The following is a 25,742-nucleotide window of genomic DNA, read 5'->3' on the forward strand; positions in this document are numbered from 1 at the left end:
TGTACGGTAGTGATAAATAATTTAATTCCATTTTGAGTTCAAGGTCCCGCCAACAAAGGGTCGTGATTGATCAGATCAACCATAACTATCATGACTATGGAAAGCCAGCAACGTCGAAAATCTATAATGTATATTTGTTCAAAATATTTCGTAGATCTGATGTATCTTTACACATTCATTGTTTTCTTGAAAAATTCAGTGTGTTTCTCTTTGTTTACAAGGTACATTGTGCCAAAGTCCTGTAGAAAAAAATGACATTCATGGATTTCCATCTAGATAAGGGTGATCAGATCAATCGTAACTCTTTGTAAGACGGGACCCAGATGACCGACTGGTTCAGTTCACTTTACCATGTTCTTATTTATTTATCATGTTTTTACTGCTGTATTTATCATGAATCGAGGATATTTTTCAAAATGAAAACTTTAAAAAGTCTGTTCACGGTGACTTTAAACAATAGGATGGGTTTCATTTTCAGTTCACAACAAAAAGTCGCAATGATACAAACTTGCGTAATACACAAACTATCCTACGTGGCAGTGTAATTAGGCCTATATTATATTCATGATATTATCACGAACATACTCTGGACCATAATGCCAACTGCTTATCCCCAATTTACGTTTCGCTAACATTTTTTACCCGTTTTGTATTATTTTGTTGATATCTGTCAAAATAATAATCTCTCAAAGATATCTTGTCAGATTTATGCAGGGTGTATTCTACTTGATATACCCCAATCCAGGGAAAATAGATTTTCAACTCATCATTGTTTACATCAGTCGAAGGCCGTCTGTATGCAGGTGTGAAATCCATATGGTCGCTCGGTGGTTGAATGCCGTGATTCCAGCATCATTGAACTTTTAGCATGTTTAAATGACGATTGTGTAAATATCAGTAGAGCCTATATACAGGAATTTGGATACAACGCTTGTGGCGCCATACATTCCGCTATGGCAGAGCTACGAGTTTGGTTTTTGTGTTATGTATTCATAGCGACATGGCATGACATTCTTGGCGATAATTTAGGTAAGAAACACCAAATTACTTTGAATATTGCAAAAGTGTTTCGGGGACAACAATATCACTCATGAATCCACAGAGAACTAATAGACGTAAACTTTTGTTTAGATTTGAAGGAAAATTATATTTACGGTCTTTCAGTGATCCATGAAATGATTGAAATATCATTTGGAAACGCATTGTGTATGATTGGTTTTTGAAATACAAAAATGTCAAATTGAGAGTGAAGAGATATTAATGTCCTAATCCTTGTCAGATCCCTTCTATGATTATTTTCATAATGGAATCATCCAGTCTATCTAAATCTATATGCGTTGTGTTATAGACAAGAGCCATTCTGGAAAAAGAAGCCTATATAAACTTCTAGAAGCATTTTGGGTTAAGATTTGGGAACCAGACTATTTTAATATAATAATAATAATATAGGGTATTCATATCGCGCACATATCCACCTTGTTAGGTGCTCAAGGCGCTCCTATATTACCCAGCTAAGCTATAGGCGTTCATAGCGCACACAGCTTTTTAAGGAATTACTTCCTACCGGTACCCATTTACCTCACCTGGGTTGAGTGAAGCACATTGTGGATCAGTTTCTTGCTGAAGGAAATTACGCCATGGCTGGGATTCGACCCCACAACCCTATGTTTCATAGTTCGAAGACTAATCCACTGGGCCACAACGCTCCACAATTCAAATATGCTGAATCTGATCAGACCGGTCCCCAAGCTGAGGCATGTTTTGATCACCTAATTAACCTAATTAACAAAATGGCTGCCAAATTGACCATTCAGAATAGCATTTCCACAATGCTCTTAGCTATATTCGCTTTCACGGACATGGATATTGCAAAATCCTGCATATGTAACGCGTACCATTGGGGAACATATTTTGTGTTTGCGGCTAGTCAATTATGCAAATTCATCATAATTGGAATATTGTGCTACAATTTGATAAAATGTTAATAATTTTTTGGTACAAATAACATTTGCAGCATTATGAATAATTGTACGGCCGTTATAATATAATATAATGTAATGAAATAGTCAGTGACAATGTATTTTATCGTTTCTTATGTTTTTCTTTGTATTTGGTACCATTTGTTTTGTTACCTGTTTTCTTATGGGATCTATAAAAGTTTTGATTATCAAAGACATAAAATAATTAGCTTCAATGATTTAATTATGTTATCAATTTTTTTATTCTTTAATTCGTATATATCCATGGGCATACACACATGCACCCACACCCACACTCACATCTGCATACAAAGGAAAATGCTTTCAAGGAGGGCCTTCCCCATTAAAAGCACACTGGAGATGATCCAATGAAATTTCATGAAGCTGTCTGTATTCAAAGCGAAGCTGTTTATCGATTGCTTCAATTTCAATAATAAAATGATTTTTAGAATTATTAAAATAATCAAGTCATTCATATTTGGAAGTTTAGATGATGAATTATTAAATTTAAATCATGAAAATACTACGTAATTCTCCATTCCTTTCTCATTATAACCGATTAGTTGCATTTTATATCATTTAGAGTAGTTATGTTTCCCGCCCAACAAAATCTGATTATATATATATATATATGTATATATATATCATGTATATATATATATATATATATATATATATAATCCGATTTTGTTGGGCGGGAAACATAACTACTTCACATAGCTTCACACACATTTGTATACTTTCTCCCATACGTGTACTGTATCAAAGCAATAGCTTTGATCCAGCTGAGGCATGGCGGCTGGTCATTGTTCAAAACCTATATAACTTCACCCGACAAAGGAAATTATAATTGGTATGGTGTCGAAAATCTGTCTATCTGATGGTCAATTGGATCAGGCTCGCCTAGCCATTTACCCGTCTCTGTGGTCTAGTGGTTAAGGCACCGGCGTTCAAAGCTGGGGGCCCGGGTTCGATTCCTGGCAGAGACATTTTTTCGGCATCACAATTTTTCCAAAGGGTAGATAGCTCTGGGGAACCTTGATTTAAGCTACGCCTACCATTGTTCTCTTCATCAATTTCTTTACACAATATTTAAAATAAAAGAGTTGCCAAAAATGTTGTACATGTATAGCTTCACACACATTTGTATACTTTCTCCCATACGTGTACTGTATCAAAGCACTAGCTTTGTATCAAAACAATAGCTTTGATCCAGCTGAGGCATGGCGGCTGGTCATTGTTCAAAACCTAACTTCACCCGACAAAGGAAATTATAATTGGTATGGTGTCGAAAATCTGTCTATCTGACGGTCAATTGGATCAGGCTCGCCTAGCCACTTACTGTCTCTGTCATGTCTGTGGTCTAGTGGTTAAGGCACCGGCGTTCAAAGCTGGGGGCCTGGGTTCGATTCCTGGCAGAGACATTTTTTCGGCATCACAATTTTTCCAAAGGGTAGATAGCTCTGGGGAACCTTGATTTAAGCTACGCCTACCATTGTTCTCTTCATCAATTTCTTTACACAATATTTAAAATAAAAGAGTTGCCAAAGATGTTGTACATGTATAGCTTCACACACATTTGTATACTTTCTCCCATACGAGTACTGTATCAAAGCACTAGCTTTGTATCAAAACAATAGCTTTGATCCAGCTGAGGCATGGCGGCTGGTCATTGTTCAAAACCTAACTTCACCCGACAAAGGAAATTATAATTGGTATGGTGTCGAAAATCTGTCTATCTGACGGTCAATTGGATCAGGCTCGCCTAGCCACTTACTGTCTCTGTCATGTCTGTGGTCTAGTGGTTAAGGCACCGGCGTTCAAAGCTGGGGGCCCGGGTTCGATTCCCGGCAGAGACATTTTTTCGGCATCACAATTTTTCCAAAGGGTAGATAGCTCTGGGGAACCTTGATTTAAGCTACGCCTACCATTGTTCTCTTCATCAATTTCTTTACACAATATTTAAAATAAAAGAGTTGCCAAAAATGTTGTACATGTATAGCTTCACACACATTTGTATACTTTCTCCCATACGTGTACTGTATCAAAGCACTAGCTTTGTATCAAAACAATAGCTTTGATCCAGCTGAGGCATGGCGGCTGGTCATTGTTCAAAACCTAACTTCACCCGACAAAGGAAATTATAATTGGTATGGTGTCGAAAATCTGTCTATCTGACGGTCAATTGGATCAGGCTCGCCTAGCCATTTACCCGTCTCTGTGGTCTAGTGGTTAAGGCACCGGCGTTCAAAGCTGGGGGCCTGGGTTCGATTCCTGGCAGAGACATTTTTTCGGCATCACAATTTTTCCAAAGGGTAGATAGCTCTGGGGAACCTTGATTTAAGCTACGCCTACCATTGTTCTCTTCATCAATTTCTTTACACAATATTTAAAATAAAAGAGTTGCCAAAAAATGTTGTACATGTATAGCTTCACACACATTTGTATACTTTCTCCCATACGAGTACTGTATCAAAGCACTAGCTTTGTATCAAAACAATAGCTTTGATCCAGCTGAGGCATGGCGGCTGGTCATTGTTCAAAACCTAACTTCACCCGACAAAGGAAATTATAATTGGTATGGTGTCGAAAATCTGTCTATCTGACGGTCAATTGGATCAGGCTCGCCTAGCCACTTACTGTCTCTGTCATGTCTGTGGTCTAGTGGTTAAGGCACCGGCGTTCAAAGCTGGGGGCCCGGGTTCGATTCCCGGCAGAGACATTTTTTCGGCATCACAATTTTTCCAAAGGGTAGATAGCTCTGGGGAACCTTGATTTAAGCAACGCCTACCATTGTTCTCTTCATCAATTTCTTTACACTATATAAAATTCATATATATATATATATATATGTGTGTAAAGTTATACATGTACAACATCTTTTGGCAACTCTTTTTTATTTAAATATTGTAAAGAAATGGATGAAGAGAACAATGGTAGGCGTAGCTTAAATCAAGGTTCCCCAATTATATATTCCTTTGTCGGGTGAAGGTGAGTTTTGTCATTGTTCAAAACTCACCTTCACCCGACAAAGGAATATATAATTGGTATAGTGTCGAAAATCTGTCTATCTGACGGTCAATCGGATCGGGCTCGCCCTAGCTACTAACCGTCTCTGTGGTCTAGTGGTTAAGGCACCGGCGTTCAAAGCTGGGGGCCCGGGTTCGATTCCCGGCAGAGACATTTTTTCGGCATCACCAATTTTTCCAAAGGGTAGATAGCTCTGGGGAACCTTGATTTAAGCAACGCCTACCATTGTTCTCTTCATCCATTTCTTTACTATATATATATATATATATATATATATATATATACATACATATACATGTGTGTGTGAGTGTGTTTTGTGATTTATTTTTTTTTGGGGGGGGGGCAAAGTGAAGTGCAAACAATCTGCTGATCATGTGTCTTTTGTGTTTGAACATTATGCTAATTTCTCATTTTGCCTATGAATTAGACCTTTTAAAAGCCAGATTGTGATGTTCTAAAGTGTCACATCGAAAAATTTACTTCATGTAAAATACTTCTAACAACAAATTTTGATCATTGGACTTCATTAACGGATTACATATCTCCATAAACTTCTTTACAAATGCAGCAATGCTCCTGTCCTCTCAAGGACTGCCGCTTCATCCAACTTACAGCATTGTAGAGGTATAACCAGCTTCCTCTAGCTTGATATACCCTTACCTTCGGGGTCTTGAATGATAAATGTAAAGTTATCCTCGATTGGATGTTCCACTAGATGGATTGATTAGTAGGGCTGGTAGATGAAAATCATCTCTTATTGTTTTAATGAAATCAATTAAGTAAAAAGTATTCTGTTAAGGCAGTTCACATCGAAGTCATCGTGTACGTGTTCTTGAGATAATTCGATTCTCATGTCACAGATCGATAGAGAAAACCTAACTTAAGTCTTAACAGAGAATCTGCTGGAGGTGTTAAAATTCTTGGAGTGCGCCTTCCCGAAACCACAGTCAATTTAATGTGTAATGTCCCGTGGCCATTTATCGAACCTCAAATATTCCCGCAAGTCATGGAGCTGACATTTTCATAAGATAACAAAGATATCTTTCAGAGGATGATCATGGTGGGTTCCCAACATGTATGGTGTTACTGTGGGTGATTATCAATCCACTTCTTTTGACCGTTAGTCAACCCAACAGTATCAGATAGCTTCCTCAACTTTGATATGCTGTATTAAAAAGTCTGAGATATCACAGTCTAGGCGTGGAATTTCTTCAATTGTAGAGCCAGGAGATCTCTTTCTATAAGAGAATGCGGTTTCGTAAGTTATTTTAATTGTCAGTAGGTTTTTATACAATTGATCATGTACGTCATTCTTCTCGAGAGACTGAGAGTTTATTTTGAAACTGATGGTTCTCCACTCCGATGGCTCTGCTCTTTCTTACCTTGCCAACAGACAAGCTTTTTTCATCACTGGCATACAGTCTCCTGTGACTACCCTTCGCTATTGAGTTCCGCAGGAGACTATCCTTGGTCCCTTGCTCTTCAAACTGTACATCGCCCATCTTGGCCCTATAATTTGGCGACATGGTCTTGGTGTACATTTCTATACTGATGACATCCAACTGTATACCTTACTTTTGAGTCAAAAGTTGGACATGCAGAAGTTCGTGCAGCTGCTGTTCTTGGTGCTGCCAGTGAAGGGATTCGATGTTGGATGAAGGTCAACTTCCTGAAGCTTAACGGGAAAAAAGAGCATGCCATCTCCATATCTTGGTAACAATTATGACTACAACTCCAGTCTTGATAGGTGAGGAAGATAAATCTCCAGTATGAAAGGCTAGAAATCTTGGCGTAGTCTTTGATAGAACAATGAGCATGGAGAAACACACATCCATGTCTGCCAGTCTCCATACTACCCAGCTCCACAGGATTGCTGAGATCAGACATTGTCTTACATGAGGTGCTGCAGAAAATATCATCCACGCCCTGATAACCTCTAGACTGAATTTCTGAAACTGTCTTTTTGCTGGTTTACCTTCACCAGGCATCCCTAGCCCTTTCAAATCATCATGATCATAGGACGTAGTGTGAACATTTGCCCTGCATTGGGCATTGACTTGGCTGGAGACTCTCTTGTTCTCGCCCATGTTTATCATCGTGGAGGTAATTTGTGTCAAGCCCCATTATTTGATAATTTCCTATTCTGCATTCAGTATCGTTTGGCAAAGTATCTTCCAAGGATTACTTTGAAGGTTGACCCGTGAAATGTATCGTCGCCAAATAAGTAAATCGGTAATGACCAAGAAAATGAGTAAGTGATCCGGTAATACTGGCCCCTTGCCTTTATTACAAATTGTTCTTTGGTTAAATGCGATGATTCCAGTTCTGATAGAGATAAATCAAAGCTATAATTTTGCTACAAGGATGTTAACAATGCACTGATGCTTATATCCGAATGATAAACTACATTGAATAAATCATACGTTTAATTGATTATTAATACTATCTATTTATAAAGGATATAAAACTTTTGAATATATCTAATTCAGTATAATTACAAGTTTTTTAATTTCTAAACTCTTTTTTTTCTTATTACGGGTAAATTGACTTTGGTAACTTGCGCACGCACACATTACCTTTTTTACAGGTGTGGGTGTGGGGGATGTGTGTCTTTGTTCAAGAGCGCAATAAACAGTTTGGCAAAAACAGTTAATCAGATAATTCAATAAATAAGTGTTTGGTACCGCAAAATCGTAAATAGCCTTAAAAAGATATTTCAGTCATTGAAGCTTAATATTTGCCTGCAATTGATAAGTAGTTTTTGAAAGATCTCGTAACAAACATGTACAAAGGAAATGGCAAAAAATACAAGAGGAACATTAAGAAAAATTCAATGAACAATAAAGTACAAAGAAATTGACTGTAATGTCATATTAAGGGCCAAACAATAATTATCAAATTATAGCATAATTTTCATAAATAATTAGCTGCAAACAGAAATAACGAATTTTCCAAATGGTACATGTTATGTATGCAGGACTATACACACATATATATATATATATATATACACGTATTTACAAATACATATAATTATATATAATGTCCATTTCATATGGATTACGAACCAATGTTGGTGTAAGGGTGTATATCCATTTTTTTCCCTGAGGCGGTATATCCCTTCATTTTATTGTATACATCTCTTTTTTAATCCTTCTCTGATGTTGGATAGATATCGACAGCGATCCTCCAGTTGTGACATGCTCTAATGTTACTCTTGATGAAGCCTTTCCTAATACCTTCTTTAGCCTCACCTTGGATGATACGTATACATATATGGACGAAAACGCCGACCCGAGTGGGATATCGTACAATATAACCACTGGGTTTAAAGGAGTCTTATTTCCTCCTGGAAATACCCCTGTTACAATGTTTGCAAGAGATATCTTTGACAACGTGGCCACCTGCCTGTTTTACGTTACGAACAGCCGTAAGTATGATTGAAATTGTAGTCAATGGCAATCCGGTCGTACAGAAAAGGAATACATGTCATATTAGTAATAAAATATGGTTGGTTTTACACAATGCCGGATGGTTTTTACTCTATCGTCATATTGATAATCCAAAAAAAATTAGGGCACAATGTCTGACAAAGAAGACAAACTAAGTGTCTTTTTACGGAGCTCATGAGCGTCTTGCAGAGGTTTTGCAAGGATGCAACGATGCGAATGCATAAACGGGCAAATACAACATTCGTATTTTATGCGACAAAAGTGTGAAAAACGTGAGCTTATAATCATACACGTTCGGAGCTTCGTTAATTGTTCGCGGAGGTCACTCATCGTTCGCGAGTACTTAAAAAAAAACTTTCCGCTCATTTATCGCCTTTAGCATTTTTTCCCCCAAAGGCGCTTTTACAATTAGGTATTGTTTAATGACATTACGGTGTTTTCGCAACTGCAAAGCGTGGGACGGATATAAGAACGCATTAAACGTACTGAAAATGCAAGTGAAATGACAATGAAACCACTGGGGGAGTGTGACAAAAAATGGTGAGCCGGTACAGGAGTTTCTTCCCAAGTTCTGGAGCTGACGGAAAATGGCAAATATGTCGTTTGTCCTTAGTCCAGGGAGACACTGCTGTTTGTGTTCACCAAATCGCGACACAGACCTCTTCGTTGTGCTTGTCATGAAGGGCATTTTAAAATACATTTTCCATGTCCTAGAATCTGTGGTGCATCAGTTTTTTCTTTAGCACGTTAATGGCTTGCAACGGCTGCCAACTTTCCTGAATATGCCTACACCACACTCTAAAACACTGACTGAAATCTTACCCAATATTGGTAAAAAGGAACATGCATGTTTCCTGGGTGTTTTTTTTACCCCATATCATGCATATTGGGCTATTTCAACGCAACATTGCATAACATATACAAAATATTGTGGAAACCTTTTTTTTAGAGTGCACTGATTCTGGATAGAGCAGGAAAAGAAACTTATTCATTCGTTTAAATTAGTTTAAATTTTGTCAGCTTACTTGCCCTTCGTCACACAGCAAATGATAATTAGTACTAAGCGGCAATAATATTTGACCGCGCTGGTCTCATATGATAGTTACTTAAACACTCTTTGGTGTTATGATCAAATCTTTAAGTGTTATTTTGACACTTTAGATGTGGCCGTCCTCTAAGGACACCCACAGGTGTCAGTATATGAACACCCCAGTTCTTACACTTTATGTAGAAATTAAGTTATATAAAAGGTATATTATACATATATATATATATATATATATATATATATATATATATGCACACACACAGTGCGTATAAAAAAAAAACGGGACAGTTTTGAAAAGTCTATACAAACTTTCAAATCATTATATCTATATTTTTATGTTAATAGATGCTCTGAGATGTTATCTTTGAAATGCCATTAAAAAATACATTTTGTTCATGCTTGAGCGAACATGGGACGTTTTTGTCGGGGGTTCAAAAAGAGGCTTGTGCCAAAACGGCAGAAATGAGAAATCTGATGATTAGACTTTTGGCTAATCAGCAGACAACCTCTTAATCTTTTCATTGTCTCTGCCATAATGTTCGAATTATGCTGTCAAATCTGGTTTACAAATATATTTATTTACCTGAATTGTTTCATTTTTCATTTAAACTTCTCTTACTTTTGAATTTTCCGTCATAAGTAAGAAAAGAAGACTTTTCGTCAACTCAAGTACGAAGATTTGCATTATTAATTGGGAGAATTTGTAGTTATTCAAATCCTTTCATTATGAGAAACAAATTATGTTATAGTACCTATGACAGATATGAATCCTATTTTCAAGGGGTTTTGGAATCCTTCACCAAGTTTATGCTTGATAGGACAAACAGGAAAGGATTAATGTCTTGCAACGGCAGTGGTAAATTGAGTCAATTTTGAAGGAGCAAGATATGGCAGATCGGGTAAAATGTATTAAAAAGTTGTGAAGCCATCAAGCAAAAATTTCCACTTTTTATTAAAATATAAAATTTCGTGATTTTGACATAATATTCAGAAAATGATATCATATTTCGCTTTCTATGTTTTCTGTTATTTTCCTTTCCACTGTTTTTTCTTGGTCATGATTTTTTTTTGGGGGGGCACCCCAAGCCCCCACCCATCAGTATGCCACTGTTCAAAGGACCATAACCTTTGTAGCACACAAAGGATTTGAAAAAAAAATACACGCTCTCCCATACTTCGGTTTGAAAAAATGTTCGAGCCGAAAGAAGGAATATTCATAGCTAGAAGAGAACATAGTCAAAAGGAAGAACAGAACAATTCAAGCAAATAAGTATATTTGGAAATGAATTTTGACCGCTGCAATTCGAAAATTATGGCAAAGATAATGAAAAGGTTAAGAGGAAGTCTGCTGATTAGCAGCAAGAAGTCCAACCAACATATTATCATTTCATGCCATATTGACGGAAGCATCCTTTTTAACCCCAGACAAAAACATTGCATGTTCGCTCAAGCATGAACGAAACTTAATTATTTTGATGGCATTTGAAGGATAAGACTTCAGAGCACCTATTGACACCAAAATACAGAGATAGTAATTTGAAGCATTAATTTTATAGACTTTTCAAATCTTTCCGTTTTTTTATACGCACTGTATATATATATAAAATACTGTTTATCAACTAGATAAATTTAAATCTATATGATAGTGACGAATCAGTCCTTTCAGTCAGCCATAACATTTATCCAAACAGACTGAAGGTAAATACTGTTTTGTTAGGATGCAAACCTGTGACTACTTCATAGACCTTATGGTGCACTGAATATCTGGACCTTGAAAAACTGCCATCATAATTATTAAGGTACATTTAATTAACAAATATTTGATTTTTCTCGTTTGGAGGTATATTGTGTAGTGAAATGTAAAAAATTATTTTAAGACAAAATTTCTGCAATTACCTTTTTTTCATAATATCGCCATACCTCTTTGTTCTTTAAATTACATTCAGGTAATTGAACAAATCAATTGAGAATAATAAAAGTAGATTCATATATTTTATATAAATGAATTTGTATCTTAATTACAAGATGCTAAAGCGCGTCAGAGCAAATAAGACATGAAATCTATATAAAGCACAAGTTCCAAGTTGATAAATGAATACACAAATGGTTGGTCTGTCGACTGAGATCAATAGAATATAGAGAATTCGATATCAAATGAAGAGATATTACATTGTCTCGTCTCGTTATTCATACATGGTAGAATGGTGTAAATCAAAATAAGTTAAAATCATCAAATTAATCTAAGACTTCAAAGTTATAATAGTCATGATAGTCGCTAACTTGATCCATCATAGGCCCTCATTTATAGACCTTACGCATTTGATGTCATGGCGCCCTCCCTCAGAGGATATACGTCGGAATACACGTAGATGGAGTGCAGTGTCAGGGATGCGCCAGCTGCAGATCACAAAAGCATGCAAGGCAATGGGATCAACCTCTAAGATGGTGGCGATATATGACGCCAATGCATAAGGTCTACTGGGAAACAAACTCAACCGTGAAATGTCATTCTAACAGGCCTTCTAAATCAATTTTCTTTATTGATGGACAGTCAAACGCTTGCCTGTCACCTGCCCTGACTTAGATCGGAATGTTACCCTAGGTCTGGGGGAGACAGCGCTTACCTTTGATCCAAATTTCGGAGCTGATGACGTCATCAGGTTCCTCCCTATGTACCGGTTTCACGGAAACGTGAACGTTGAGGCATCCATTGATGGTCTGCCTGTAGGGAGCCATGTTACTCCGGGGAGACACGAGGTCGTTGTCGTTATCTCTGATGACGTGTTATCGAGGACATGCACAGGATTCTACAACATTGAAGGTAAGAACCACAGGCAGCGCTATATCACCTGAGTATTCTCTTGTACCCTCAATTAAATCGTTTTCGGGAGTCTGGTCTCCTGAATGCATCGCTGATATCTAGGAACGTTTCATGAAGCATGTGAAAAGACTTGAATGTCGGATGTCATAATCGACAAGTCCAGTTACCAAAGGAACTGTACTTTACAGCCAATCCACAGCTGTCAGATTTGTCAACTTGTTGCATGACCATTGTTGTGGAAACTCTCCCCGAACTCAGAATTCTTAAAGTCACCTTAATTATTGCTCGTTATAAAAGTCGGGATGAGTTCTATACAAGCTTCGGGTAATTTCCTATGGGCGGTTGTAAGGGCAAAAATTATTGAACATTGCCACCATTATCTTTACTGTGCTCTTATATCCATCCCGTTTCGTTTATATATCAGTCGGTCTATGGTTGTTTAATTTCAAAACAGTAGATGGTAATAATTCAAAGGATATGATTATATAGTGTCTCCGCTTGCCATGAAATCATCATTATGGTAGAAAAATGATTGATTGAACCCTTCTTCTTTTTTAATTTTTTTCTCTATGTTATTGAATTAAGAAATGTAACACCTTTTGTCATTTCGATTTTTCATATTTGGCTTGATAACAAAAACAATTTGTTTTAAAACATCCTTTGTTTCCACGTTTTGAGATATTCATTTAAATTGTTTAAACATGAAAACGAATTATCTGATAGCACCTTGTTGATTCCTTTTGTATGAAATAGTATTTTTCTCCTGTGAAAAAAATACGTGAATGTATTTGTGTGAAACTATTTTCATTTGTTTCTGTTGACACTCATGTAGCAAGGCAATTATTTTCCAAACTTGGTGACATAACTCTTTTCTATGAACGGCTAATATTAAAATCATTATAATGATTAATCTTATCTTCATTCTTCGATACTTCAAACAGACTTGACCAGAAAAGGCATTTCATTATCTTGAAGTGGTAAGATATTATGTGTATTTTTTTTTCTTGCAGGAGTAGTGGTAAATTGTGACGTCAGAAAATTGTCAGTCGAAATCCCTTCCAGTCTTCTGAAAGATGGAGTCGATCCCTTCTCTCTTCATTTCCTTGATAATTCTCCCAATGATTGTAAAAGCTCTATGGATACTGATGGGATAATACATCTTTCGACTGCATACGACGCTTGTGGAACCACCTCAGAGGTAAATCCATGGCTAGGTGCCATCGATCCCGATGGATGTTTCATAAAATCAGGGATATGCAACAAAATGGTCGTAACCTAACGAAAGATTTTTACGCATGACTAGTGACCCTTGCTTTTGCTAATATACGTCGGTCACATTTCCCCTACTGCGGCCGATACGGCGAGTCTAAAACGGCCGTTTTATTAAGTTTTATTCAAACCACCTATTTTGTAGCTTACAAAATGTTGCAACGGCTGGTTCCGACTCGCCGTAAGGCGCGCCGTAGGGGAAATGTGACTGAGATATGAATGATTTATCCCTATGAAGCTGACTAAGCACAGACCATGTTCCTGTCGTGCAAAACGAACAGCTATATGACCCTCCTCCCCCTCCCCCACTGGGTTTATAAATACTTTCTAGCATGCAATTGATTGTCAATTATGCATGATTAAAGCAAAATCGGAAACATATTAATAATAAATTATTTAATATGCATTCGCCCATTCGCCATGCATTGCCTTACAAATAAGACATACACTGATTAATCATATCAAACTTAGCAAATCCCTCAACATCGATACTAATATTTTTTACATGACCATTAGCTTACAATACACAAAATTCTACATGTACGGCCGTGTATCTCTTATTTATTATTTATTCCACACACATTTTTCCATATTGATCGTGTCACATTTTTTGTTGTTTTTGGTTGTGCGGTTTCGTTTACTTTATGTTGTTGTTTACAAGGGCGCCGGAAGCGGGGGGGCAGGGGGGGCACTTGCCCCCCCAAATAAAATTTTGGGGGGGCAAAACGAGATTTTGCCCCCCCCCCCTCCCAATGTGCCCCCCTGAAAGTAGAAAAATGATAAGTTATTGATGGACAAAAGTAAACGAAGGCACTTTTCTGCCTGAAAATTGTCATTTCCATTGTCAAAAATAAAAATCTTTGCCCCTGACGGGGCAAATACATTATCATAGTAAGCCTCGCGACTTTTGACGAACAGTTCCTCTGTGAAACATACCTTTGATAAGCCCCTTTTCCATCTTATTACAATTGAAACGTTTAACCTTTTAATGAATACATTTCAGACTAAAAGCGAATGGCAAATAGTGGTCCACCAGTGATTAGGTTTATAACTCTATGATGCTGGCTGTGTCGTCTAACAAACGCGCGGTCGCCCAGAAACGCTCAAACTGGACCCGATAATAGGTCCATGATATCACTAACGCGCGTGAACACTAGTTACTCGAGCAACATATGGAACTATGTGATTGGTGATTGATTAATTGGTGGTGATTTTTTAACCTGATTGCTAAGAAAGCATGAATGTTTGTAAGCAAGCAACCAGAGGAACGACGGGTTAAGGTCCTCTCCGAAGGACCTGGTACTGAGGATTAATGCCTTGCCTTACCAAAGGGCACTAGCGCACCAAGTGGGAATCGAACCCGGGTCACCGGAATACGAATTCCCCGCTCTACCGACTGAGCTATCGCGCCTCCATATGTCATAGCTGTCAAGCCCAGAAACCATAACATCTCGAGAAACTTGTTTCAAATATTTTATTTTCAACTAAATATAAATTGAGTTAATACAGTGATAAGTCAGTGCCCTAAAGAAAATATCAAGGTCATTTCAATTCAATATAGACATGTTATCAGAAAATTACACACAGAATAATCATGTGTAGAGGATTATAATTTATAATTTGTGAAAATGGTGAATCCCACTCGAAAGCAACTTTGAGATAATGTTTAGACATGAAAAAAATAAATCATCTGTGAAAGTGTCTTCTTGACCGGACTCATATTATCCGAGATATGAATAAAAATGTAAATAAAGAATATAAAAGAACAAATAAGCATTACAGTACTGCTCTACTATAACAAAAATATCTTAAGATATTTTGACAGCCCTGTATTTTCCTCTATTCCTTTTCATTGCCATGATTGGAAGGCGTTTTGTCTGATACCATTTCAGCTCATAATGATATAGCACTTATGTATTTTAGATTCCAAAACTTCTTCCCACTACCTGTTACTAATCAAATCGAGATGGCAGCTATGTTCTCTGGTTCATCCCAGCTTTTTTTATTCATGGACGTTTGCAAAAATAAAAAAAAAAGCAATCCGGAAGTGGGTGGGGCTGCAAGACCTAAATTTTCGAAGAAACTTAAGAGCGAGGGGGTTTGAGATGGGGAGCTTTTGCATTTTCTAGAATAAAATTGAAGGATTTCGTTCACACTTTTGGTAAATTTTGCCCTCTCGATCGGCGGCCCCCGGCTGCGTACGGTCATCTTTTGTCTAAAGTCTTTAAAAGGCCTATATTACATTGGTTTGAAACAATTTCGTTTGCAATAAGGCTCGTCATTTGCTGGAACTGGGGACCCTGATCATGAAGAAACACCATTCTGGGTCAGAAGGGAGGAAACAGAAGGAGCAAAAAACTCCAAGACTGCTTAATTCTCAAGAAATTTATTTTTGGATGCTCTTAGAAATGCAACTTTTATACTCCATTTTTACACAAAGTCTTTACGGGGGGGGGTCCCACAGCCTCTCCAGCTCGATCGCTTCGGTATCTCACGCTGTCAAAAATATTGTGCCCCCTTCGGGATTTTGCCCCCCCCCCAAAAAAAAAACTGAAAGTGTTCCGGCGCGCCTGGTTGTTTATATTGTTTTATTATAGTTTATGGAAAAAAAACAGAATTTGACTATCGGAAAGCTCCAGTGATTTTCTGGTAGCAATTTGATAATATTATTATAATTATTATTACTACTATTATCATTATCATCATTATCATGTTTTATTGTTATTCGTTTCTCTCTCTAGTCATCGGGGGACAACATTACCTTTTCCAACGCAGTTACTGGTTCAATTGGAGCGAACGACCCCAACATCCACCTTCCATTCCAGTGTGTATTTAACAAAGATCAGGTTGTTGATGGGACTCCTTTTGACGTTACAAGGGATAGCTTCTTTTCGATCAAAGGTGCGTTAAAGGAGGAGCACATTGACTAATCCCATGTGTTTTGTCATTGATTGTATTTTATTAATAAGTTCAAGTTCAAGTTTATTTATTCGAAACCAAAAAAAATTACATCATAATCATAATAAGTGTGGAGCGTTGTGGCCCAGTGGATTAGTCTCTGGACTCTGAAACAGAGGGTCGTGGGTTCGAATCCCAACCATGGCGTAATTTCTTTCAGCAAGAAATTGATCCACAATGTGCTGCACTCAACCCAGGTGAGGTAAATGGGTACCTGGCAGGAATTTATTCCTTGAAACGCATTGCGCGTAACAGCTGCACTGGTAAAGCAAGGGTAATTATGCTGCTTATACTGTAGAGCGCTTAGAGACTTCTGACAAAGTAAGTATTAAGCGCTATATAAGCAAGTATTATTATTAATAATTGTAATCAAAAATAGATATACATGCAACGTAAATGAGTACATAAATATACATGAATTAGATTATAGCATAGACGAATTGGTTTTAGAACCCCTTAAAGGCAAAGCTTGTGAGTAGGGCCCTGGAAAACTTACGATTATTAACATAAAACAGGATATACTAATCTACAAGATACAAAAGAAGAGAAAAAATATATATAATAAGGTTAAAATGCTAAAAGATAGAATAGAATTGAAGGTTTTATTATAATTTCATCGCAGCCAGTGGCTGAATTGAGAAAGATTTACAAAGTAAAAACATAATATATAAACATAAAAAATGAAATATTTGACGTAAATCATAACCGCAACATTGAAAGTAATATTTTTTGAAAGAAATGTCCAATAACCAATTAATATTCCAGTAAAATTTGGAGACATGATAAACCAATGCATATGAACTTATATATAGTCTTACTTGAAGTTGAAATTGTTGGTATGAAGAATAGTGTTTTCAGAAATAAATTGAAAAAAATTGAGTATCGTGTAGAAAGTTATTGAAAAATTGCAAAAATAAAGGTTTCACGGAGTGCATAATTGAGTAGCCTTGTATTCTCAAAAAATTCTAGTGATTTAACATAATTAGTTGAATTCAAACAAATATGAAAATAATGCATCAACAATTTAAAAACTTTAAAAACTCAAATGTACATCCAAATTTATGAAAGAAGTTTATATTAAGAAAAATTTAGGTTTGATTGGGATACATGGTGAAGAATCATTATAAACTCGAAATTACCTCAAAATTAAAGCGGATGGATATAAATTTAGAAATCGGTTGTACATTTCATTTCCATATCAAAATAAGAGTTTTACATGCGAATTGAAATGAGACTGGATACCAATTAGAATTGAAAGTTGGATTAAAACTGGATATATACAGAAAATTGATTTATCATATATAATTATTACAAAAAAATGATATCTACAAATTACTAAATGATTAAATTCATCGAAAATGTTACCTTTTCATTTATATTGCACATACACTTTACATTCAGTACCAGTCACACCTTCCCGACACCTGTGTACCTCCCCCAACCAGAAAACGACGGCCGACACTATTGCTGTCCGGCTGAAACAGGCAAACAGGCCCCAAAGAAGTGCGACTGGTAGTGTACTTTAAAAGAAAGAATGGAAAAATATAAGACGGCTGTAAATTTAATTTCCAAGAGCATTTGAATGTAAATTGAAGAGAATTAGTGTTGTCACCTAAAATAGGATATTGGATTGGGAATGGGTGTACAGAAAAGTGATTTATAATATATATTCAAAAAAAATACAAGCATAATTACAACTTATTAAATTATCAAATTCATTGAAACATGTGTCATATCCATTTATATTGCACATTAATACGACTCATCCAGTGACTAATTACTTTGAATTATTGTTTAGTAGTCTCACTAGGAAGGGCAAGGCACTTTTTCTGTATCGTTCCGTTCTGCACTTGATTTCACGGATTCTATCGCTATGTCTCAAGTTTCTACGCAATGACTGTCTTTCCGGAAGCCAGTCACGATGGTCGCGAGATAGCAACTTTGCGAACTTGAAACAGAGCTCTCCTCTTCTGTCCTTTAGAGATACCAAGTTACAAACGATAAGGGCAAGTTGATACGATTCGTATTCTGGTCCAAGAATTGATCGCAAGGCACGTTTTTTAATCTGTTCGATTTGCGATTTTGACCGAGAGTTAACGAAGAATGCCACACCACACAACAATATTCCAGTATTGGCCTTATGTAGGAAATGAATACTGTGACAAGATCCTGTTGATGCATTGCGAATCGTTTCAGCATTCGTAGAAGGTACAGCTTTCTTGAAGCTTTCGACGTTATGTACTTGACATGGTCAGTCCATTTCAGATATTTACTGATGATTACACAAAGAAGTTTGATTTTATCATTTTCCAGGATCAGCTCGTCGTTGATAGCAACTTCAGTGGGTGGAAGCTGACGGCGACTGAAAGAGACTCTCATGACCTGGCACTTGGCAGGGTTGAGGCGCATATTTGATTCGATGCACCAATCCACAAATCCTGACAAAGTGGTTTCTAAAGTAGTCGGACCATTCAACTTGTGTATTTCAGCAATAGTTACGTCGTCAACATATTTCCACCTAGAACAGTGAGATGTCTGAAGAGCATCGTTGACGATTGCTAGAAATATCAAGGGCGGCCCCAAACGTGTCCCCTGAGGAACCCCAGCTGAAGTTCTGAGTGACGTAGAAAGTTGACCATTGTAGCGTACTTGCTGTGTTCGCCCATTGAGAAAACTGCATATCCATGGCAACAAAGATGGACGTGTGCCCATAGAGTACAATTTTGTGATGGCAATGCTGTGGTCAACCAAATCAAAGGCTTTGGTGAAATCCGTTAGCACTACCGTCGTGACTGACCCAGGCTTGTCAGCATTTGCTTGTAGAAAATCCAGTAGTTGCAGAAGATAATGGCTTGTCGACAACCCAATGCGATTACCAAACTGCTGTAGGTCGATATTTTTAGAGATATCAGCCATGATCATTTTCGATGCAAACAATTCCAGGACCTTTGCGAAGAAGTCGGTCAAGGCAACAGGACGCAACTTCTGTAAGTTAGGTGGAGATTCCTTTGGAAGTGGAACAATTATCGACTTTTTCCAACAACTTGGAACGATTCCCTGTGCAAAAGACGCATTGAAATATCACAAAGGGGAGAGCTGAGTTCCACTGCGAATTCTCCAGTTAGCCTAGGAGAGATTCCATCAGGACCACCACTCTTGCCAACGGGTGTCTTGAACAATTCTCTATACACTGTCCATGGTTGTACAGTTGGTAATGTGGACTCTGAAATTGGTTTAAAAAGCAGGAATCCCATTGATGTCAAGGGGTAGAGTGTCCTTTCCGATACTAAAAAGTAATCATTTATGGCATTTGAGATTGCCAACATGTCCTCTGTGTACTCTATTTCGGAGGCTGCGCCATGTCCTAGAGCCACTGTGGAAAGCAATTTGTCGTTGGCTATAAGCTTTTTGATTCTTGGTGTCATCCATGGTTTATCAGTCATATGCATTTTAATTGTCTTTGTCGGGAAATGGAGGTCGATGGCAGCATGCAGCTCACTGTAAAACGTTTCACATTTATGCTCTACGACGTCCATTTCCTCACGGACATTATTCCAATCATGATGCGTTATCCAACTGCCGAAGTCACGCAAATCGGATTGTCGCATCGGTCTTACAGTCTTCTGACTGCAGTCGTTCTTTCGAGACTGACGTTGTTTCGGCCTCCAGATAACTCCGTCGTGGTCACTCAGTTGAACCGGTGCTACAATCTGTACGTCACCGTACAAATTCTTTACATTGGTGATGATCAAGTCTAACACAGATTGATCGCGCGTTGGACGATTCACAACCTGCTTCAGGCTGTGTCCAGCGAGGAGTTGAGATACGTCTGCGCGGTTGAAGTCACCCGTGATCATGATGCCTGCCGACGGGTGTCTAGAGAGGATTTCATCAGCAGCAACTGTCAGGTACTGGATCAAAGAATCAACATGGTCATGGAGGTGAATACACCAATGCAACATATATACATGTAGAAAAGACGCTTCTCGGGAGCCTCTGTGGTCTGACATGTGTCCAAACAACTTCATGCTCTTCCGGCAAATCAACCTCTGCGCCAACCGAGTTCATCGAAGATCTGATGAAGATAGCAACTCCACCGCCTATCTTAGTTTTTCTATTCTTAGAGAACAAGCTGTAGTTTGGAATGTTAAATGCGGTCTGAGGAACATTTTCGCTAAGCCAGGTCTCAGTCACACATACAATGTCAATGTCAAAATGTTGAACTAGCATGGTGAATTCATAAAATTTATTCTTCAGTGACCTTGCGTTAACCAGATACAATGAAGGCAGTGTTGATGAAGATTGATCAGAATCAATGTTAACATACCTGAGAAAGCTTCTTCTCAAGGGCTGATTTTGTTGCTCTCGAGGATAAGGATCAATAATTTGTATCTTACATCGAGTTTTCCTACCAGCACGACATCCTCGCTTACTCCGGGCAATACCAAGCGTATGTATGTTTCTAATCACCTCTTGTGGCAAAAGACATTTCGGTTGAGAACGTAACGTCAAAAAGTCGTCGCGAGAATAGCGAAGCAGTCCTTTGTCTGAGAGGTGGCTATTGTCCCCAGGTATGATTATCGCTAACAAGACAATGGTAGCGATAACCGTCAGAAGCAGGATTCTGAACGTGTATGTCCAGCTTGTGTGTTGGCGTGTATATACATGTACATATACCATGTCACTGTACTTTGCCATTTGTAGTATGACTTAACATAGGAAATGATGAAAAGTTCCAAACAAAAACCTGGACAAACATCAAAGTTACCCAAACAAGTCCAGACTGTCCAATAAACATAAAAATTCATTCCAATGTTCACAATTCGGATCTAAAATATGAAATTTTAAGCGAAAAGTAACATGTCGATCAGAGCAATATAAAAAAAATGGTGCTAGCTGCTAAACAGCGCCCTCTCTGAACATGAAAAGGGTTTTATGTAAAGAATGGAAAACTATTACAAAAACACACATATATACACACACACACACACACACACAACCACATCCTCCCACATATGCACATACTAAACATAAATTCTGAGTAGGTCATCAACTTGAATGTAAATACATCAACTTGAAATACATATTGACGGAAAATAATTATAATCTGTCAAGAAAGCATGTTTTTGATAATCTTTTGAACATGAAAAGAGTTTTATGTAAATTGTTTCACTCTGTGATACATGATATGTGAAAGGAGGTCAGAGTGACATTTGTTCTCGCAAATGGCTGACAAATAAGATCCTTTTTGGAATCAATTTGCCAGTGATCCACCAATAATGCACATTAAACAATATTAAATGCAATATCGATCCGATGGACTGTAATGATCTATATCTAAGCCTTAATTCAGTAAGTTTTTCCTCAATCAATATGCATTCGATTTGTTTGAAAAAGCACTTTCTTATCCATGTCAAATCTATTGTGGGCCCTGCATTTCGAATTATCTCCAGCCAGCTGCCATAGGAGAGGCTCGCCGCCGGCTCAGGGGGTATATACGATGATGACCATCAGTCGTAATGTACATGCATGTATGGTGCAGGTGTCGCGTGAAAGAATTTTGCACACGAAAAGCTTAGCTATAGGGCCTGTAACATAAAGCTTATCAATGATTGTAGAGCAATTTTCTACGTTTGATTCTATTGACTATAATGTACAATCAATCTTAAAATCAAGTGTATGATTAATCGTTTACTTTTTTTGTAAGGGACCTTAATTTTACCGTCCCTGAGGTTTGCGAAAGGTGGCTGTTGTTTCCGCATTGACTCGGGAACCTTCTTATAAATGGAAGGGGCGAGGAAAGAGCCATCATGCTTCGTCCCTCCAATCATTTGAAATATTTTGAAGATCAGAATATAAAGGCTTGTTTGGGGCAACAAACATCTCCTCTAATTTCTGACAGGATTAAACTAATAAAACCAAACATGTATTTCATTTTTTGAAATATATATTCACATGTTTAAACGATAAGTTCGGTTAGAAGTTTTACAATAAAGCGAGAGTGTACTGTATACCTGTATTTGATAGGTCGGAGCATGTGTTTAATAGCTCCATGGTCGGAGCTGTTATGTCAGGGATGGAACGTCGGGGTTATTGACACGTCCATGGACGTGTCAATAATCCCGCCAAACGCCAAGGGTTTCTTACACCTTTGTTTTTGTTTTCTATCCTGTTAATTTAGGGTTGGCTTCCTTTGATTTGACCTTGAAGAGGTACGATAGCAAGGGGTTTACATCGGTGGCATCATCCGAAATGGTTCCTCTACGACAGATTCTCTACTTTGCGGTGTCTTTTCGTCACGACCCGTCTCCCGACCTCTCCCTCTTTATTAATACCTGTTGGGCATCGCCGGAGCCTGATCCGAATCCGGATGGTTCAACGAGATACACTTTCATCCTGAACGGGTAAAGGTTTGATCAGACCCGGGGGAGGGGGGGGGCACTCAGCATATGCATAGTGGGTATGTGCCGCGAATGGGACCCCCATATTTACACTCAAATTTGCGTTCCAAGGCATTGGATTTTTTGTCTTATGAGAAAAAGAACAAAAAAAAAGCCGCTCCAAAGCATAGCATTTTCTTCTTATCGAGAAAAAGAAGAGAGAAATCCGCTCTTCCGGATTGGTTCAAACGACTATCCTTCTGCAACCGGTCATTTAAAAACCAAATGTATTACGTTGTTGCTACGGCATGTCATCAGGGTCGGCTTGAGGATGGTTTTGTTTGTGTAACTGTAGCCTCATCAGCCTGATTTCGGTCAAATTTAGACTTTTTAGCATACCATCAAGATTTCCATGGGGTGCAGCCGCCTATGGTGTATAACATACTCACAAACGCAGCACCCCTAGCCAAATCTTCCCAGGGCCATGGCAACATTTGGAGCAGACTTGGATCACCCACTCCCCATTCTTTCAATTATTCGTAATTCGTGCAAAGGATTCAAGGACAAAGTAGATGTATCGTCAATGCCCGTCATGACAAAGAACATCTAAGAAATCTTTCGAAAAGTGTTGAACCGGGACAGCAGTTCCACCCTAGATTCATAGCTGACGAAAATAGGCAAATTTGTCGCTCACCAAGAATCACAAAACTGCTGTCTTGGTTCACCAGTTTTCATCACCAACTTCTTCGATGTACTTCTTTATTTTACAGAGCATTATACAATGCATTGACTCTTTTCTATAATCCCCTTCCATCGTTGAGCGACAACTTCCTATCATATGGTAGCAGGGGCGTCGATCCATTTTTCAGATTGGGGGGGGGGCCAAAAATCATGAATCAACTTTCCAAATACAAACAAACAAACCAACACACACACATATATATATATGTGACTTGTGAGATAGAGACACATATCTCACCAGCAAATTAATGCGAGCGCGAAGCGCGAGCTGAAAATTGTTGATATACTGACCTGATAACATGAAAAAGGTGCCTGTTTAGGACTGTTTGTAGTTACTCATGAGGAGAATACATATCTCACTACACAAATAATGCGAGTGACGAGACCGAGCTGAGACCGGAATTTATTCGAAGCATTTTTGGTACCAATGATTAAGATGGGTATCTAAAAACCAAACAATAGCTGGGAGCGCGAAGCGCAAGCTGAAAAAATTGATATTTCAATCTGAAAATATTGCGTTCTTAATAAAGAACAAGATAAATAAAATAAGATCCAACAAAAGATTATTGCAAATCGAAGCGGGAGTTCTTTTTGGGCTTAAAACTGAAAACGGGTCATTCTGTACACCTAGTTAATCATTAAAAGTAAGGGTTTTTGCTACAGAAATGATGCGAGCGCGAAGCGCGAGCTGAAAATTTTCATATTCCAATCTGAAAAGCGGACATTTTGAGCACGATTTTAAATAAAGAATCATGAGTGTATCTCAGTCTCGCTTGCTGATTTCTGTGTAACACTACAATCTTATTTCAGTATTTGCACATGCGGAATTATTTGAGGGGCAAAACGATGTTTGCCCCCAATATTTTCATTGGTGGGGCGATCGCCACCCCCCCCCCCCCGGATCGACGCCTGTGGCGCGGTAGTGTCTCTACGAAACCTGTAATCTGCGTACAGTTTTATTGATTATTACTCTTTTAAAATTACCTACTTGTACTCGTCTACATTTTGCAAGAGGCAAACTGAAAAAGTAAACATTGTCCACAGAGATGCTGGTTTGATTTTCAAACTGAGGATTCTGTATTTTTCTTACAACAGATGTGCTGTTGATGAAACAGTAGAGTATCCACTTCTAGAGAATCAACAAAAAGAAGGTTTTTCTATTGAAGCTTTCCGATTCCTCGGGCATTCTACACAGGCAAGTATTGTCAGGTTCAGGGGCGGAAATCTCTTCCAAAAGGTAGAGGGGGACAAAGGTCTGGAAAATTTGACAAGCACAAAAAAAGAAAAAAAGGCTATTACCTAAAACTTAAGGTCAATTCGATGATAATATATTTGGCAAGCAAAAAAAATGTCCCAAAACGCACGTTTTATTCCAATTTTTAGTGACATATTTCTTAGCATCACCAAAGCCCCAAAATAGTAGGGGGGACATTTGATGTTGTGTCCCCCGTACTATTTTAGTAGGGGGGACACGTCCCCCCCCCCCTGGGATTTCCGCCCATGGTCAGGTTATGGCTTGGTGAGCTCGATGATATTGGTAATGGTGGTAATTCTCAATACTGTAATATGATAATATTGGACATAGTGATATTGATGATAGTAAGTAAAGGAATGGCTTTTAAGTTAATGGAAAGTGTGATCCAGGATAGATGAGCCACAACTCAGAAGGATATTTTACCATGCATGTATATGAGAGGACTGACAGAAAATTCTTGATGGATGATCGAAGTGGCCGAAAGGGTTTGCTTGGGATCATGCTCGCGATAAATGAGAGTGACTTTGCTCTTAAATGTAATAACAAGGATGAGGAGATGAAATTTGTATATTTTCCTTTCTTCTTCACTTCAGGTCCACGTGCATTGTTCTGTAATGACATGCGTGGCTAGTAACCCGCAGAGCCGATGCAAGCAAGGATGCCTTCCGGGGGACGGCGCTCCACCAATCCCCATGACGGTTGGAGAACATCAGGTTTCAAGTGATGGTATATCCGTCGTTAGCCCGTAGAAATATGGGGTAGGCTACAGATGCAACGATGGTTCAATAAGGAGAAGTAATGCCTTCATA

General features: G+C 38.1%; 1 protein-coding gene across 1 annotated transcript; it reads left to right on the top strand.

Annotated features, from left to right (window-relative positions):
* Positions 1–944: 944 nt before the first annotated feature.
* On the top strand, positions 945–25,723 carry LOC121430497 (CUB and zona pellucida-like domain-containing protein 1). The gene is made up of 8 exons (XM_041627781.1): positions 945–1,029; positions 8,182–8,439; positions 12,061–12,330; positions 13,341–13,528; positions 16,341–16,500; positions 22,739–22,961; positions 24,774–24,873; positions 25,527–25,723. The coding sequence occupies exons 1-8, from the start codon at positions 954–956 to the stop codon at positions 25,680–25,682; spliced, it is 1,431 nt and encodes a 476-aa protein (XP_041483715.1). The 5' UTR covers positions 945–953; the 3' UTR covers positions 25,683–25,723.
* The last annotated feature ends 19 nt before the right edge of the window (positions 25,724–25,742 follow it).

This window comes from Lytechinus variegatus, chromosome 17, assembly GCF_018143015.1.
Source record: "Lytechinus variegatus isolate NC3 chromosome 17, Lvar_3.0, whole genome shotgun sequence".
NCBI lineage: Eukaryota > Metazoa > Echinodermata > Echinoidea > Temnopleuroida > Toxopneustidae > Lytechinus > Lytechinus variegatus.